The following is a 19,359-nucleotide window of genomic DNA, read 5'->3' on the forward strand; positions in this document are numbered from 1 at the left end:
CATAGTATTCAATTATTTTTTAATCACATCTGAGTAAATTACACTTAATCATATTACTTTCATTTTAAATAAATTAATTTTTTTTATAATTTTACTCTTAAAGATTTTTAGTTATCATGAAATGTTTGTAGAATGACTAGTATATAAATTTGTAGAAAAAAATATTTATATATACAATAAATATAAATTATACCTTTTGTCTCTAATGTATCAAAATTTTTTAAAATTATAAAAAAATAAATTTATTTAAAATGAAAGTAATGTGATTAAGTGTAATTTATTTAGATGTAATTAAAAATAATTGAATACTATATACGGTAAAAAATTAATATTATTAAAAGATAAAATTAAATTAAATTTTATTTTTATGTATTGTTTTTGACCCTAACGTTTTCGTCCAATTTAAGTCCCTAACGTTTCAAAATCGTCTCAATTTTGTCCCGCCGTCAATTCTGTTAACGGATCCCTAACGGCAGGACAACATTGAGCCAATTTTGAAATGTTAGGGACTTAAATAGGACGATTGAAACGTTAGGGACAACTTTAGGACTTACCCCAAATGTTGGAGACAAAAACGATACTTTACTCTAAAATTAAAGTTAGTTAAATTTTAAAATATAATTTTTTTTATAATGACTAAATTTGATTAATTTTAATGACTAGTTTTTATCCAATATAAAAAAAAGATATTTTGGTTTTTTATAAAATTAAATAAATATATTTTTTATTAAATTATAAGAGTATTTTAGTAAAAATATTGATATGATAAAATTTTTTAAAAATCAAATGTTGGTGGGGATAATATAATTTATGTATTGTTTTATTATTTGTCTATATTTTTATTGTATCGAAACGTATGAATTTATTATCGTTGCAAAGTAATAAATACTTAAATTAAATTAGATATAAACATATAATTAAATGATTATATATAATATAAATATACAAAATAATAAATATATATTAAAAATTAATTATTTTTTATATATATATCAAAAATTAGTTATTACTTTACTATTCGTATGAAATATATGTGTGAGAATATATAAAATAATATATATTTATACACAAATTTATAGAAATTAATTTAATAATAATTTTTTTATGTCGATAAGAGTGCGTACTTTTGTAAATAAGATATTTGTACAAAAATAATATGCCAAATTAACATTTCTATCTTATAATTATTGTCCTGTTTGTAATATATTAACATAGATACTAATTTTATTTTTAAATAAGTCTTCACTTTTAAAACTTTCACTTGAATTAAAAATAGTTAGAATGTGTTAGAGTGACAAAAATTAAAAATGTATTATTATATGGTACTTTGTGAATAAATCCTTGGCCTTTATTACACATATAGTACATGATTTTTTATTTAAAAAAATTGGGTAAATACAGTATTAATTATATGGTTTATTAGATAATTTTTATACATTAACAACAACTAAAATACTAAAATCATATAATCATATAGTAACATGTTGATTGTCATATATAAAATAGGAATATTAATTGTGAGATGGAATATATAACATGGTTCTAAGAAAGTGATGACAAGCTTGCTAGCTAGCTAGCTAGATGTGTTATGAAAAAAGGAATAAACAAACTTGGTTGTTGGTGGTGGAAAGAAGCTATAAAAAGGGGGTGAATTAGCTGTGTATGAGCATACCCAAGATCCATTTTGAAGAGAGCATAGGGAGGAAAAATGGGGTCCCTAGGAGCCTCCTGTCTCACTATTTCATTGGCAATACTCCTTTTGAGTTTGCCAACTGAAATCTCAGCCAACAAATACTCATACTCCTCCCCTCCACCACCCAAGAAGCCTTACCACTACCCTTCTCCACCACCACCAGTTCACTCGCCGCCGCCACCTTATCACTATCCATCTCCACCACCACCACCAAAGAAGCCCTACAAGTATCCATCTCCACCGCCACCAGTCCACTCACCACCTCCTCCAAAGGCACCATACCACTATCCTTCTCCACCTCCACCACCAAAAAAGCCATATAAGTACCCATCTCCACCACCACCGGTTCACAAATATCCTCATCCACACCCACACCCTCACCCCCACCCAGTTTACCACTCTCCTCCACCACCACCAGTTCACAAGCCCTACCCTCACCCTTACCCAGTGCACCACTCTCCACCACCACACAAGAAGCACTACAAGTACCCGTCTCCGCCGCCACCAGTGCACAAGTACCCTCACCACCACCCTCATCACCCGGTGTACAACTCTCCACCACCACCAGTCCACCACACCTACCCTCCTCACTACGTTCCCCACCCAGTTTACCACTCTCCTCCGCCACCACACAAGAAGCCTTATAAGTACCCGTCTCCTCCTCCTCCAGTTCATTCTCCACCTCCACCACACTACTACTATAAATCACCTCCTCCACCTTATCATTACTAGATAATATATAGTACTACTTTGCATGCATCCATCAACCCTGCACATGGTAACTGATCAATCTTTCAGATATATAGTGCATTCTATAATGGTTATGACTATGACACTCATAATTATAGTGCCTATAAAATTCTAGTTATACTTAAAATTGCAGTTAAAATTATTATCATATTTTTTTATTATTTGGTAATATTTTTTAATTTTAAAAATATAAATAAAAATATTTTTAAATAATAAAAATATAAACTTAATTTTAATTATATTTTTTAAATATGGTTAAATTTTTATATTCCATCTTAACCATCAAGTAATGAACTTATATTAATTCGATGAGAAAGTCTAAAGGATTATTATTTTTATTAAAATTTGGCTAATATTTAACTAACAAAAAAAAGTGATTAATTTCACATTATTAGATAAAATCTTACACCATTAAAAATATCAATAATGACTAATTGATAGCTATAAATTATAAAATTTGTTGGACTTCTAACACTTTTTTTTTTGTATTAATACTTTTGTAAGTAATCAATGTAAAATCAAGGTTTTATTTAATCTTTTTAGATTTACTTTTAGAGATAAAATATGGGACTACTACAAATCAATTAATGTAATGCGAATGTTTGTAGGATCTATACCCGCAAAGTGTGGAAAAACAAAGAATAATGTCATGAAGGGGATCGAGAATACAAGAATCTTCTGTCAACGTAGATCTCGTCATAAGTGCTTGATTATTGTTTATTGCATTTCTTAGTTATTCTCATGTGTTATTAATTAGTATAATAATGTTGTATTAGACATACATCTGAGCTGTACTTAGGCACTGCCCCCTCTACGTATTGGCAGTTGCTTTGCATGTATTGATGTTTTTATATGTGTCTGTTTGCGGATGCAGAATAACAAGCAGTATATTAAAAAGATAATTATTATTTCCTCCCTTGTGGTAGTATAATTAAATCTAAAACTCTGTCTAATCTCTTACTAATTATGATGACCCTAGCGTAGTTTATATACACTATCACATCAACTTTTATATATAATTAAGAAATATTAGAGAATTATCAGAATTTGTTTTTGATCAATAGTTAATCGTTAATATTTAAAGTGTAAACTAAAAATATATTATTAGATTATTAAAATAAAAAAATTAAATTGATGACTAAAATTATACTAATAACAAATAATACATTTTGATTTTTTTTTAAATATTTTCTATAATTAATTAACTTTTGGGGAGAATTAGTTTTAAAGACCATTAAGTTAAATTTCTAAAAAGTTATATAATTAAATATTATATCATAGCTAGATTATTGATAATTTATGTAATTATGATCATTTTTTAAAAAATATTAACAATCATCTTATTAAAAATAAAAAATTTCAGTAAAAAATATTAATTTTATATTTTAATAGCATTGCTAATTAAAAGTAATTTTATATTAGAGTTTTTTTTTTTTATAAAACTCTATTTTTTATCTTTTATTATTATAAAAAATACACACAAAATAATACAGACATATATATAGTTAATAATTTTTTATATATTTAAAATATATTAGTAATTAAGATATGTAACCTATATTTATATTAATAAATTTACTTAATAATTTTAATATCCTGCGAAAATAAATAAATTTTAAAATAATACTGAACTCTGGGCCCACATACAATCACTCCAAACTCAATAGTGGGATTTGAATCTAGGTTTGTGGTATATAGGAATGACAATACCACCCGAATCTGCGAGTGTCCATTCTGTTTCTACTCGTTCGGAACGGGTAATTATCTGTTCTGTACAGGAGCGGGTTTTTAGCGGGGCGGGTTCTTGGGAAGAGCGGGGCGGGGTCAGGTTTAGATAATATCTGTCTCTATCTGCCCTGCTATATATATAATATATATAAAATAATTAGTAAATGATTAATAATATTGTATTATATTTAAATTTTTACTTTAATTTATGTTATCTATGTGATGATAGTTATATAAATTTTAAAATTTAATTTTATTTATTGAATTTTAATAATTATAGAGGCAGGTAGGGGCGAAACGGATACCCACAGAGACGGATTAGAATTCAATGTTTTACTACTCGCGAGTAAAAGTAGAACGAGTTTTATGCGGATTATTGTACGGCGAAACGAAGTCGGACAGAGTAAAAATTTGCCCCGTTGCCACCCTGGTATGCAATTGCTATCAGTTAAATGTTTTTGAAAGCTATTTGCTAAACCACTAATCCACTATACTAATTAGTTTATACAAAACTATTTACATATTATTTTAAGATATATTGAAGTTTTGAAATTTTCGACAAGTTCCTCCCTTTCCTCCGCCTTTCCCGTTAAGAGAGAATAATATAGAAGGATATGATGTTAATATAAAAAGGTGGTAGAATCTATTATTTTTAGTTAATAGTTAGTTATTAATATTTAAAAATATAAATTAAAAATATATTATTAAATTATTATATTAAAAAATTGAGTTAATAATTAAAAATATTAATAAAAAATAATAAATTTTGTTGATTCTTAAATATTTTTTAATATATATGGTGAGATATAATTTTAGTTTTACATGAATTAGTCTTATAATGATATTTTAGTTTATTTAAATAAATTTTTAAAAATAGTTTTGTTCTTATTACAAAAATTAATTATAAGAGTATTTTAGTTATAATAAAATAATTTCACTCTAAAAAAATATTTTTAGTTTTTAGATCAATCTTAAAAAGTTATTTTAGTCTTTTAAAAATTAAAAATCAGAGTATTTTATTTTTTAATATTAAATAATAAAACTTTAAATTTCTAATACAATCAAATGCTTAATTAATCTTATAAGGGTAAGTCGTCAGTCTTTTTAAAGTTAATACTTAAAGAGTATTTTAATACTTTAAAATATGAACTACAAGAATATTTTTATTCTTATAAAATTAATATTAAAAGGTGATTTAGTCTCTTATTCGTTTTATGATCAAATTTTAATTTTAATTTTAATACAATTAAAAATCCTTAAACTTAAAGGATCTTTTAGTTTTTTATTTTAAAAATTAATTCTAGAAAAAAAGTTTTAGCTATAAAAAGAGCACTTTAACCATTCAAAATGAACTAAAATGTATTTTATCCTTTTTTGAATCAAATTTACATTTATAATTTCTAATACAATCAAACAACAATATGAATTAATTTGATAATAGGATTTTTTAAAATTAACCTTAAAATATTATTATGTTCTTTTAAAAATTGATTATAAGAATATTTTAATTTTAGTTGTTTTAAAAGTTTAAATTTGCCATTTTTAATACAATTAATCAACATTTATTCTAAAAGGTTATTATAGTCTTTTGAGATTAATCTTAAAAAGTTATTTTGATGTTTTAAAAATTAGCTATAGAATATTTTAGTCTTTTTTATATTAAATTAAATTCCAAATTACTAATAGTATCAAACAATCTCAACTAATCCTATAATAAGGATATTTTACTTTTAAAATTATTATTTGAAGGATATTTTAGTCTTTTTAAAATTAATATTAAAAATATTTTAATTTTTTAAAATGAACACTATGGATATTTTTTCCTTTTTAAAATCAAATTCAAAATTTTATTATAATTTAATTAATAACTTTAAACATAAACGGGCATTTTAGCTTTTTTTTTTTTTAATATTCATCTATCCTAAAATACTTTCTTTAGAATATTAAAAAAATTCTTTGATCCTTTTGAAAATTAATTATAAAAAGATTATAGTCTTTATAATTAATTTATAGAATATATTAATATTCGAAAACATATAATATATTTTTAAAAAATAAAAATAAAAATATTTGTTAACATAAATTCACATGTCAATTTTGTAATAAAATATATGTTTATTATACTGATATTTTTTTTTCCAATGTAACGAAGCAAACACATGTATTTCTTGTTATATTACTTTTTAATATGATAAATAATGGATCGCTAGTAGTGTGATAACAGAATTTTTTTCCTATGGTTAATATAATTCTTGACCTCAATGAAAAGAAAGTTCAAACATATGATGTTTAACACCTAAAAATAAATGAATAATTAATTTAATAAACAACAAAATAACAAATATTCTCATTATTTAATGCAAATAAAAAATTGATTGGATGATATGTCAAAGATAAAAAAAAAAATTTTTTTAGTTGTCTACGGTATTTCTCAACCCGATAGACTAAGGATTAATCCGTCGCGAACGAGTGAACTCACCACTCGAACAACCCAAGTTGGTTAAAAATAAAATTTATTTGATAATATATAGTCGATGCATGCTACACTGATGTTTCCATTAAACCTAATTTTTATAAATCCAATTGCCAGTAACCAATATTCCTCCTAGCATCTTTTACCATATCTTGAAGTTGCCCATATCACATATGATTTGTAGTTGCTCTAGTGGGCTTGGATCATCATTATTATTGTATGACATACCCAACTCAACTCAACTCAACTCAACTCTGCATTATTTAGCTAGTCTCTCATTGTGAAACAGGAAGAAAGAACCATTTGAATAACAAAGTCACCAACAATGGCATGCAATTTTTTATCAATATTAGAACCCACGTGTTGCATTGCATGTAGCTTTTATCCTGTTATGTTGCCACCTTTGCTTGTACTCAGCCACCTTGCCCAAACCCCCTTTGCTATACTCATCAAGTTATCAACTTCTATTGTTTATTAAAGGTTAATTTTGTCTGTGAACAATGTTATCAGTAAATATTTATTTTTTTAATTAATATTTAATTAACAATAATTTATATTTATATTTATAAAAATTTTATATAAAAAATATAATTTATATTTATACTTATTAAAATTTATACATACAAATTAATATAATTTATAATTATATTTTTTAAATATACATAAATTAATAAAATTTATTTATTAAAAATAGAAAAAGTCTAGGGGCCAGCAACTTTTGTGTTTTCTGGCCAGCACTTAACCATCAAAACAAAAGTGAATGATCTCTCACCATTAGATGTAATCTCACACCATTAAAAACACTATTGATAGCAAATTGATGGTTACAAAACATCAAAATTGCTGGCCCCTAACATTCCTCTTAAAAATAATTTAATATTACTGATCAAATAATAACCAAAATGACTAAAAATTACTCTCCTGAGGGTTTCTCTCTTGTTATTATAGCAACCCATGAAACATACATAACAAACAAACAAACAAACAAAACAAGAACGCTAAACATACCTGAAAAGCAGTCACACCATGTTCACAAAGCTACAACGGCCTTTACTTACATGCCATACACGCTTCCTACTCTTCCTCTGCTGTACTTTGATGGTGGTTCTCTCATCATCGGCAATGACTGTTGAGGAAATAGCAAGAAAACTGGAGCAAAAGGACAACTACCTTCTCTCAACAGAGAACAAATTCAAAGCCTTCATGGAGAACTACAGCAAGAACTACACCACCAGAGAGGAGTATCTCCGTCGCCTTGGAATCTTTGCCGACAACATCGTCACGGCCTTAAGACACCAAGTGCTTGATCCCTCAGCCGCTCATGGTGTCACGCAGTTCTCAGATCTCACACAAACGGAATTCTTGAGGTTGTACACTCACGGTTTGGTGTCTGAGCGCGAGAACGAAAATAAATTTACTGCCGATAGAATGGCGCCACCCTTGAAGGTGGAAGGGTTACCGGAAAATTTCGATTGGAGAGAGAAAGGAGCGGTTACTGAAGTTAAGACTCAGGTGTGTAGTCTAAGGTCAAGTGAAAACTCAGACGAATTTGTTTTTAATTTATACGAAATTAATAGCTAAAAATTGTTAGATAATTTGACATGGACGATTAAATTGTGGATTAATAGTTTTTAATTATCAATTTCATATCATGATGAGTTTCTACCGTATTCAAAAATTGGAAAAAAAAATAAATGGCGAATCGATTATTCTGTTTTGGTTTGGTTAGGTTAAATTTGGGATGAAACTAGGAATGATCAATTATGCTTATTCTTTTAACTTAATAATAAGCTAATAACTTGGCTTTACATGAATATTTGCTACTTTTCTAAAATATTGTTGATCAATTTTAATATTTTTGCATGGTTAATGATAAGTATTTGTACATAATTAATACAGGGTATGTGTGGAGCTTGTTGGGCTTTCAGCACTACAGGAACTCTTGAAGGAGCTCATTTTATTGCAACGGGCAAGCTTCTTAATCTTAGTGAACAACAGCTCATAGACTGTGACAATAAAGTAAACATTTATTTTTCAATGTGTAATAATATGGTTTTTCTTGTTAGTTAAATCCTTGTTTGAGTCATAAAAATTCATAACTCTAATTATTATGTTACGAAAATGTTTGGTAAAATAATAAAATAATAAAAAAGGGACAAAACCGGTCAGATTTTATTTTATTTAGTATTTGTTAATGGAAAAGTCTAGGACCAACAATTTTTGTGTTTTTTGGCCAGTACTTAACCATCAAAATAAAAAGGGAGTGATCTCCCACCATTAGATATAATCTCACACCATTAAAAATATTATTGATGACCAGATGATGGTTACAAAACACCAAAATTACTGGTCCCTAGCATTTCTCTTCATTAATTCTTGTTAAATAAGTTTTGATTTTTTTTCTAGCGTTACTTGATGTTATTTAATTTGTACATACATTGTACTCGTTCTTTTTTATTTGGTAAATCTACTTGGTGTATTGTATTAATTTCCATCAAATGTGTGCACTTTTTTTTTTGGGTATGTTTATTTCTAATTTATTCTTCTTACATTTTTATTAAGTGTGACATAACAGATAAGACAGCATGCGACAATGGTTGTCAGGGTGGTCTTATGACAAATGCCTATAACTATTTGATGGAAGCTGGCGGTGTGGAAGAGGAAGCAACATATCCCTACACTCAAAACAGAGGTGAATGTAAATTTGACAAAAACAAAATAGTAGTTAGAGTATCAAATTTCACCAATATCCCTGCGGATGACGACCAAATTGCTGCATATTTAGTCAAACAAGGCCCTCTTGCTAGTAAGTCTCCTTAATTCAACATTTTTATGTCTATCTAATTATGTTGACATGTATGTATCAAATTAGCACTAGAAGATTATCACCATAATTGAAACTCGAATCCAAACAGCTAGCATTAATGTTGTTTATGATGAAGTATTGTTAATGTGTGCAGTTGGAATGAATGCAGTTTACATGCAAACCTACATAGGGGGTGTGTCATGCCCTTTTATATGTGGAAAGAAGCCCAACCATGGTGGGTTACTAGTTGGCTATGGTACAAAAGGCTTCTCCATCCTTAGACTTGGGAACAAACCTTACTGGATAATCAAGAATTCATGGGGGAAGCGTTGGGGGGAACATGGGTATTTCAAGATTTGCAGAGGATATAACATGTGTGGAGTGAACACGTTGGTTTCTACTGCAATGGTGTCCCATTAGATACAACACACAAACACTCATGCTAATGATGTACTTTGCTATAAGTGTGTTATATATAAGTTTGAATGCTTAATATAATAATGATAGCCAAGTCCAAAACATGCATTAGGTCGTCCAATCCTTTCTATAGATAGTATATACTAGTAGGATCGGATACTATGTTACTATTTTGTACCAATTACCAAAAGATTATTTCACCTAAAAGATCTTTGGTACAATATATTAGCTTTATAAGGTAGGTAGTTTGCATGTCTTGTAGTCTGCTTGAATTTCGTTGGTTTGGGTCTTGTTTATCTACTAGAAATAATTAAGATTTCCATATAAATGATAGTAAGTGTGACCAAGATGTATGATGTATATGATGCATCACGTGTGTATTTTATATATAATAAGATCTTTTGAAGAGTTACTAGTAAGTTAAAAGCCAAGGCCGAGAGTGTGCAATGAAAAAAAAAATCGAGATATCGTACATGTAATGTGAAAGGGAAAGAATATAGAATAAAAAAAATTAATAAGATAAGAGAAAAATAGGAAAAAATTAATTTGATCAAAGAAAAATAAGGAGGAGATAATTTCATAGAGAAGAATTTGAAAGAAAAAATTATGTCAATTACTAATTTTTTACCTGATTGATTACTGAAGAAAAATCTCATGCCCTAATGGTTTGATGAACCAGAAGGAATTAAAAGAGGGAGAGAAATAAGTTCTTCTCATTGTTGAAGAGAATTACAATGAGAATAAAAAATTTTCTTAGAAAATATTTGTTGAGTTATTACACCTTATATACTATGTATATTTTATGTACTCTCACTAAAAAATAATTACAATGGTAAATCTATTATTGACAAAGAAATAATCTAGGTAACACCCTCCCGCAAGCTAGAATTGTGTAAATCTAACAATCATAGCTTGGAAACATTAGTAAGAAAAGGACCCGGTGGCAGAGTTTTGATAAGAAAATCAGCAAGTTGATCCTTGGAACGAACTGGCATAAGATGAATGATACCAGACAAATGCTTTTTACGAACAATGTGGCAGTCTACTTCAATGTGTTTAGTTCTTTCATAAAAGATGGGATTATTGGCAATGTGAATGGCTGACTGGTTGTCATAGAATAGAGTGATAGACTTTTGAAGCAGCATGCCAATGAAATCCATTAAAAAAGATAACCAACTAGCTTCACAAGTGGCAACAGTAAGAGGCCTAGCTTCTGCAGAGGACTTGGCAACTGTGGTTTGCTTTTTTACTCTTCCAGCTAATGAGAGAGTTCCCAAGCATGAAGCAATAACCAGAAACGGAGCGACGAGTATCGGCACAGGCAGCTCAGTCAACGTCAGCAAATCCAGTGAGATGCAGATTAGAATTAGAGGAGAAGAAGAGACCAGTTGCAAGTCGGCCTTTTAAATATCTGAGTACGCGAAAAGCAGCCTGTAGGTGAGAAGTGGTTGCACAATCCAAAAATTGGCTCAAACGTCCCACAGCATAAGAGATATCGGGTCTAGTGTTTGTGAGGTAAAGGAGTCGGCCGATGAGCTGTCTGTAAACAGTGTTGTTTGTTAAAATGGTACCTGATTCCTTTGAGAGTTTCTGACTATAATCAAATGGGGTAGAGAGAGGCTTGCAATCTAGATAACCAAAATCCCTGAGAAGGTCCATGGTGTACTTTCGCTGATAAATGTGAATTCCAGAGTTAGAGCGTGCTACTTCCATTCCCAAGAAGTATTTGAAATCACCAAGATCCTTTATTTTGAATTTGTCATCCAAATTTTTCTTGATGGAATTGATTTCACTAATGTCATTCCCGGTTAAAACCAACTCATCAACATATACTATAATGGCAGTGAAGCTTTCAGATTGTTTCTTGATGAAGAGTGGATGATCATAAAAAAACTGCTTATAACCAGCATCCACAAGAGTCTGAGTGAGCTTAATGTTCCATTGCCTGCTTGCTTGCTTAAGCCCATATAGAGATTTTTGCAATTTACAAACCAAACCTGGTTGTGACACAGCCAAACCGGGTGGTATCTTCATATAAACTTCCTTGTCCAAATCTCCATGAAGGAAGGCAGTGTTGACGTCCAGCTGTTTCAAATGCCATTTCTTTACCGCTGCTAATGCTAACATTACTCGTAGGGTAGTCATTTTGACAACTGGACTAAAAGTATCACCATAATCTACTTCTTGCACTTGAGTGAATCTTTTTGCAACTAGCCTCGCTTTGTGCCTCTCTATGGTGCCATCGGGATTGAATTTTACCCTAAAAATCCATTTGCAACCCACATCCTTCTTGTTTTTTGGGAGTTCAGTGAGACACCAAGTTCTGTTCTGATTTAGAGCTGTCAATTCATCTTGTATTGCCTTTCTCCAACATTCATGTGCAGCCGCTTCCTCATAAGTGCTAGGTTCTTGATTTGAGGTGATGGCTAGAGAAAGTGACTTATATTTTGGGTTTAGTTTATCATATGACAAGTGTTGTGAGATAGGATATAAAGAATTAGAGTTAGCAAAGTTGCTAGAGTGAGCTGTGTGGGTTGTCATACAATGATAGTCCTTCAAATAAGCAGGCGATTTCTTGACTCTTTCAGACTTTCTAGTAATGCAGTCATGTGTGATGTCAGAGTGTTGTGATGCAGGTGAATTGTTAGTGTGTGGTGTGGTAATGGGTGCAATGGTGTGTGAGGAAATTGGTGAGTGCATTGAACTTGAGAAATGTTCATTTGAATCTGTGAGTGTGGTATGTGTGGGTGATTGCAAATGATGTGTGGATGGTGTATCATATTGAAAAAGATCAATGCATTGTGGAGTACGAATGGGTACCACAGAAATATCAGTGCTAGTGAAATGTAAAAAAATGGAAAATAAGTTTCATAAAAAGTTACATTTCTGGATATGAAAATTTCCTTTGATTTTAAATCAATAAGTCGAAAACCCTTTGTTCCTAATTTAAAACCAAGAAAAGCTGTTTTTCTGGCTCTTGGGTCTAATTTTGTTCTTGAATTTGTTAATGTGGAGGCATATGAAAGAGAATCAAATTAAGTATGAAAGGTCAGGTAAGTTACCATACAAAAGCTTGTAAGGACTAGCATTATCCAGGTTAGTGCTGGGCAGCCTATTAATTAGGTGAATGGCGTGAGCAACTGCGTATTGCCAAAAACAATGTGGAATTCCTTATTGAAGTAGCAGTGCTCTAGCAACACCTAAAATATGCTGGTGTTTTCTCTCTACAATCCCGTTTTGCTCTGGTGTTTCTACACAAGAAGTTTGGTGTAAAATTCCAGTTGATGCAAAAAAGGATTTTAGAGTGAACTTTGGCCCATTGTCAGTCCTTATACACTTAACTTGTTTTTTAAATTGTACTCTGACAAAATTCACAAAATTAATAACCAATTGTGATGCTTCAGATTTGGTTTTCATAAAAAAAATCCAAGTGAATTTGCTCTTGTCATCCACCACAGTCAAAAAATACCTATGTCCTTCATTGGGAGGGACAGAAATAGGACTCCAGATATCCATATGAACTAAGTCAAAACAATCTTTTATTTTAGTTGTACTAAGATTAAAAGCTAATTTCTTTTGTTTTGCAAAATGAAATGAATCACAAGGAAGTTTTGAAGCAATACAATCTATAAAAGGATAATACTTCTTCAGAAAAATCAATTTATGCATGGGTATGTGTCCTAATCTAAGATGCCAAATGTTATTGTGCTCACTGTGTGAAGATGTGGTGGGATGAGTAGTAGTCGTAGTTGCCACCAATGAAGCTTGCTTTGTTGGAAGAGGGGGAAAGTGAGAGAATTCTGGTTCTCTACTCATTGTATATAACCCTTTTATACACTCAGCAATGTCAATCATCTTTGATGTAGATCTATCTTGTATCTCACAACACTTATCATTGATTAACAATTGACAATGTAAGTTTGAGGTTAACTTTGACACAGATATCAATTTAAAATCAAAAGAAGGAATGTATAAAATATTTTTGAGAAAATTTTTTTTAGAGAATGTGATTGTGCCAATGATGGTGCTAATAGTTTTGGTCCCGTTTGGCAATATCATATTGATTGGAGCAATATTTTGAAAACTTGCAAAATTTTTTAAGTCAAAAGTCACATGATCTGTTGCATCGGAATCAATGACCCATAATGCAGATTTTGGAGTGATAATACTCATAATTCTCGCATTAAAATGTAATGCAATGGTTTTACCTGGAGTGGAAGTTTGAATGGAATTAGTCAAAATTTGATTTGCATTATGAGGTTGTTGTTGCACACTTTTGTCTTTGATCAACTCTAACAACGCAAATCTTTGCTCTGGAGTGAACTCAGATCTTGATATTCCAGTGTTCTCTTGGAGACAATTGAGCTGGAATTGTTTGTCACTGAGTATATCATCATGCCCCTCAGTGATCACGTGATTGATGGTGGTGTTATGTTGCTGCCGTTGATTGAAATGGGAGGAGTACCCATGCTTCTTATAGCATACATCTTTTGTGTGGCCTTGCTTGTTGCAATGAGAGCAAGCCAATATAGCTCAACGACTTCTGCAATGGGAGGATCTGTTTACCATGTTCGCCATTTTGAGAAATCAATGAATCACAGAGTAATAGGGATTCAAATCTTCTTTCTTCCAACTCGTTGATCGGAACAGCTATGTTCACCAAGAAAGAATCTTGCGAAATAGCCTCTCATCAAACTCTATTGGATGAGTTTGAAGGAAGAGGTAAGAATGGGGGAAAGAAAATGTCGAAAGAAAAATTAGGGATAGAAAGAAAATGGCAAAATTGGATTGATATCAATTCACAACTTTTTTTTTTTAATTTGATTCACAGCTTGATTGCTCTCCACGCTCACCGCACCATGAAGAAAATCTCATGCCCTAAGCTGTTCAAGCTGTGATGTTGATGGTTTGATGAACTAGAAGGGATTAAGAGAGGGAGAGAAATAAGTTCTTCTCATTGTTGAAGAGAATGAAAAATTCCCTTAGAAAATATTTGTTGAGTTATTATACCTTATATACTATGTACACTTTATGTACTCTCACTAAAAAATAATTACGATGATAAACCAATTATTGACAAAGAAATAATCTAAGTAACAATTACACTCCTACACCATCTATATTTATAGTAATTCATACTAATAAAATTATCCTAATTGAAACATAGAATTAGTTTTATTTATTACCTTACTTTTTTTTATTATTTATTACCTTACTTTTTTTAACAACCACTTTACCTTTAAGGTTATGAAACATAAATTTAAATTATAATTAATAAAAATAACAATTAATTTCAAAATAATACTTTTTATTTTATTTTTATTCTATTATTTAAAATAAAATAACCACCAAATAGGGGTGTTTAAGATCCGGTTCCGTCCAAAATTCATCTTGGATCCAAAGTATATTTTATTGGGTTTAAATTTATTATTTTTACTCGGTACTATTTTTGGGTTAGATTCGGGTTATGTTTCGAGTCATCCAGTCTTATCTGAAGTTATTTTTTATAATAAAAAAATATATTTTAGAGTAAAATTAGTAATGTCATATTTTACTTTTTTTTTATACTTCAATTAATATTTTTTATGTTATACGTATACAGTATTTTTTTGCTTTAAAATAATTTATTTTGATATATGAGATAACATTTGTTTAATTTAATTTTTAAAAATAAAATTTTATTACTTTAGTATATAAAGTTTACAAATTTGTATATACTAATTTTAAGTTGGGTCAACCCAGTTTAACCCGATTTATTTCGAGTCACATCGGGGCGGGTCAAAATAGACTTGGTGACTTTGTAGGGTAGGATTCGGGTCTAATTAAATTCGACTTGATCCGGCCAATAAATATTCCTACCACCAAAATCTGATTGTTTAAAAAAAATAGCTTGACCATTTGTACAAAATAATATTCTTTAAGAATTGACTCACAATGTTGAAATCTAATTCAAAAATACTATTTGCATACTAAAATCAATCATAATATATTTATGTATAAATATATGTGTAGTTCAATTCATTTTTAATGTATATTTTTTTCTAATGTATATTATACCCTGATGACTGATTTTGGGTACACCTAATATAATTAAATTTAATTTAAATTATATGCACAAAATGAAGACCCAACCCAACGCCGCCTCTCAACGTCGCCACTATATTCTTAGAGATGCATCACCCACTGCAATATATCATGTATAATCATTCATCGTTCCTTCGTGGCACATGTTGGCCGCCACTTCTTCCGACCATACCTACTCTTGAAATTGTAACACCTTCCCGTTTCTTTCACGGTTCGAGCCTCTTTTTTGCGATCCCAAGAAAATACAGTGACCATGAGTGGTGGTGACTTAGCCACAATTGAAGGAATACGATAGAACCATTACAAAAAAATTAATTTTAACGACAAATTTTTAGTGGCCATAACACAATAATTATTATTGATTTTAAGTTATATTTTAGAGGTAATTATACATTTGTCATTATTACTATATTTTATAATGGCAATTATTACTATTGTCACTAAATTATTATTATTATTTTACTTTTAATTTTAATTTCTCTCCATCAATAACAGCCATTACTATTATTGCTGCTAAATTTTTTATTCTGTTTTATTTTTATCATCTTCTTCAAACAATTGTCAAACACAATGAAAGTGAAAAACTCTCCCACCCTAAATCAAGTAACAACCAAAATAAAAAAAAAAACTCCACAACGGCACAACCTCAAGCACTTCCCTTCATCACCGATCACTGCTGCAGACCTTGCCATCGCCGACAAACCGTCCATCATTCAAACTGTATCATTGTTCCTATTTTCATCCTCCGCCTTAGATCCGTGTTGATGTCTTTGTTCATCTCAGATATCTATGTCGCTATTTACGTTCTTGTCGCCAAGGTCGTTTGCCAAGGATGAAACGAGAATATGGCAGAACCAGCAGCACTTTCATCTTCAAAAGTATCGTCAATGGCGGCAAAGAAGCTCGATGTGGAGGTTGAGAAGCTTCTTGATTCGATGTTTGCTCGTTTGACTCTTTGCAAAATTCCAAGCTTGAGCTCTTGTTCTCCAAACTCCTCCTCTCTGCATCTCCTCTAATTCTGGCGTTGTTCGCAAAAAGGTTCGTCAACTCTCTCTCTCTCTCTCTCTCTCTCTCTCTCTCTCTCATATTTGTCAACAATTTTGACTGTTTTAGCTTTCAAATTTAAAGATGCTACTGCTCATTTTTGTGAATACTTGTGTTAATTGTAAAAATATCATAGGATTTTAAATTTGCGGTTGCGAGGAACTCAGAGAAATTGGAATTAGAATATAATAGTAACAAATTGTATAATTTTGAGTTTTACCAATTTTACTTCTATGATATGTGATTCACTCTTTGGTCTTTGTTACAGGTTTTACAGTTTCACAGTGATATTTTCTTCCTTGACATAGATAGGAATGAATAATGAGAAAAATGATTAGTTTGTGAAACTTTTTGGAAGTATTCTTTGTCATTGTTCTTTCTTTTTTTTATTTATTTTAGAGATATTTGAGTTCTTCTTCATCTTGGGAGATATTAATGTTTAACATTGTGAAAAATTGTGTGGATTTGACGGTGGTTGTTCCCCATTAGCTTTTGGAACTATTGATACTCAACTTGTGTTGTTTACTGTTGTGGACGAGTTTGTTCCATGGAATTCGGTTTGGTCTGAAAGTAAGACATTTATGTTTATTGTTATGTTCCTGGCTTGTGTCTGGGTTCTACCTCACCTGGTTCAATAGTAGTGAAAGATTAAACACCAAGATCTCAAGGAAGCAACACAAGTACCAAAGTATTGGATCCATGAAACTGAAGAGTGGTTGGGTGAGAAGGGCTTTTTATTCATGGTTGGATATTTTGCAACCATCCCCTGTTCAAGAAGAATATGCTCCTGTCATCTTTGCACAAGATACGATTGCACATGTCATTTCTCTTGATGTGCTATTTGGAAAGGCAATTTTCATTTTCCAATTTTCTCTTATCAGTTCTAATTCTGCTTGTAATTTCTAACTAAACTCTTATAATACGTGCTTCAAATGTTCGTGATATGAAGAGATTAAATATTATTTAAAAGTTATTAGTTTATTTTGATGTATTTTGATTTTTGTTTATTTAGTTATTAGATTGGACTTTATATTTGTGGACTTTAGAATTTTCTTTGTTTTAACATAATAAGAGGTTATAAATACCTCCCTAGCTATTGTAGTCGTAATATTTAGTGATTAAAGGTACCAAAGCACTTTTTTTCGTGATAAAACCATGGTGTGTACAAATGTGATTGAGTGACGGAGAATTGGCTAGAAAGTTGAGGAGTCCATTCAATTCAATTCCCAAACTATGATGTGGATAAGTTAGGTTGAGGAGTCTCTTTCTTATTGCATTAAGAAATTGGATAGAAAGTAGAGTGATTCGCTTTTTATTCAATTTCAACCTATCTTTTTGTTTCTATTTCAATCTTAATGTATCTTTTTTATTCAATTTCAATTTATGTCATTTCATTTATTTTTTTTCGTATCATTTGGTATTAGAGTTTAAGTATTATATTAATCTTTATTAATCTATGTCTATCTTTTTAATTTGTATCCAAAAAAAATAAAAAGAGTCCAGTACCTCTCACGTTTTTCTTTATGTTCTTATCTTTTTTGTTTGTATTTTATTATTATCTTGTCGTTATTATTGATTTTATATTTAAAAAAAGAAAAAATATACAGTGCAAAAAAAAGAGAAATTATCTTTTTTATATTTGTCCCTTTTTATATACTATTTTTCTAGTTACAAGATTCGAGGACAAATATTTTTTGAAGAAGAGGAGAATGATACGTGCTTCAAATGTTCGTGATACGAAGAGATCAAATTTTATTTAAAAGTTATTAGTTTATTTTGATGTATTTTGATTTTTGTTTATTTAGTTACTAGATTGGGCTTTATGCTTATGGGCTTTAGGGTTTTCTTTGTTTTAACCTAATAAGAGGTTATAAATACCTCATTAGCTATTGTAGTCGTAGTATTCAGTGATTAGAAGTTTGAAAACTCCCTTTTGGTTTCATGATGAAACCATCGTTGAGACAAGTGAGATTGAGTGAGTCCCTCTCTTGTTGCATCGGAAAATTGAGTAGAAGGTTGAGGAGTCATTTCAATTCAATTCCCAAATTATGGCGTGTACAAGTTTGGTTGAGGAGTCCTTTTTTTTGTTGCATCCAGAAATTGAATAGAAAGTAGAGTGATTCTCTTTGTCTTTAATTATAATATATCCCTTTTATTTTCTATTTTAATTTTAATATATTTTTTATTCAATTTGAATTCTTATCCTCTTGTTATCTTTTATTTCTTATTATTAATGATACAAAAAAAAAGATAAATAAAATGACATGACTTAAAAATAAATAAGAAAGATACATTAAAATTGAAATAGAAAATAAAAGGGATAGATTGAAATTGGATACAAAGAGAATCACTCTACTTTCTACC

The 19,359-nt window shown here is 30.0% G+C and overlaps 2 protein-coding genes across 3 annotated transcripts; both read left to right on the forward strand.

Annotated features, from left to right (window-relative positions):
* The first annotated feature begins 1,669 nt into the window (after positions 1-1,669).
* On the forward strand, positions 1,670-3,355 carry LOC112779295 (uncharacterized). Its single transcript, XM_025823544.2, has 2 exons — positions 1,670-2,471; positions 3,052-3,355. Exon 1 carries the CDS (start codon positions 1,709-1,711, stop codon positions 2,423-2,425), a length of 717 nt encoding a protein of 238 aa, XP_025679329.1. The 5' UTR covers positions 1,670-1,708; the 3' UTR covers positions 2,426-2,471; positions 3,052-3,355.
* A 4,236-nt stretch (positions 3,356-7,591) lies between these two features.
* On the forward strand, positions 7,592-10,279 carry LOC112776516 (probable cysteine protease RD19D). 2 transcript variants are annotated; one of them, XM_025820704.2, is made up of 4 exons: positions 7,592-8,156; positions 8,544-8,663; positions 9,207-9,450; positions 9,620-10,279. In XM_025820704.2, exons 1-4 carry the CDS (start codon positions 7,671-7,673, stop codon positions 9,868-9,870), a joined length of 1,101 nt encoding a protein of 366 aa, XP_025676489.1. In that variant the 5' UTR covers positions 7,592-7,670; the 3' UTR covers positions 9,871-10,279. The 2 variants fall into 2 exon arrangements, with proteins under 2 accessions (XP_025676489.1, XP_025676488.1); XM_025820703.2 differs by having other exon boundaries at positions 7,595-8,156; positions 9,605-10,279.
* Positions 10,280-19,359: the final 9,080 nt, after the last annotated feature.

This window comes from Arachis hypogaea, chromosome 19, assembly GCF_003086295.3.
Source record: "Arachis hypogaea cultivar Tifrunner chromosome 19, arahy.Tifrunner.gnm2.J5K5, whole genome shotgun sequence".
NCBI lineage: Eukaryota > Viridiplantae > Streptophyta > Magnoliopsida > Fabales > Fabaceae > Arachis > Arachis hypogaea.

What these genes read in the sequence shown, in the direction of transcription:
- LOC112776516 (XM_025820703.2), top strand. Translation starts at nt 7,671, where the DNA reads ATGTTCACAAAGCTACAACGGCCTTTACTTACATGCCATACACGCTTC. An exon ending in TTACTGAAGTTAAGACTCAG is followed by an intron (nt 8,157 to 8,543) that starts GTGTGTAGTCTA and finishes TAATTAATACAG; the next exon opens with GGTATGTGTGGAGCTTGTTG. An exon ending in CAAACAAGGCCCTCTTGCTA is followed by an intron (nt 9,451 to 9,604) that starts GTAAGTCTCCTT and finishes TAATGTGTGCAG; the next exon opens with TTGGAATGAATGCAGTTTAC.
- LOC112779295 (XM_025823544.2), top strand. Translation starts at nt 1,709, where the DNA reads ATGGGGTCCCTAGGAGCCTCCTGTCTCACTATTTCATTGGCAATACTC.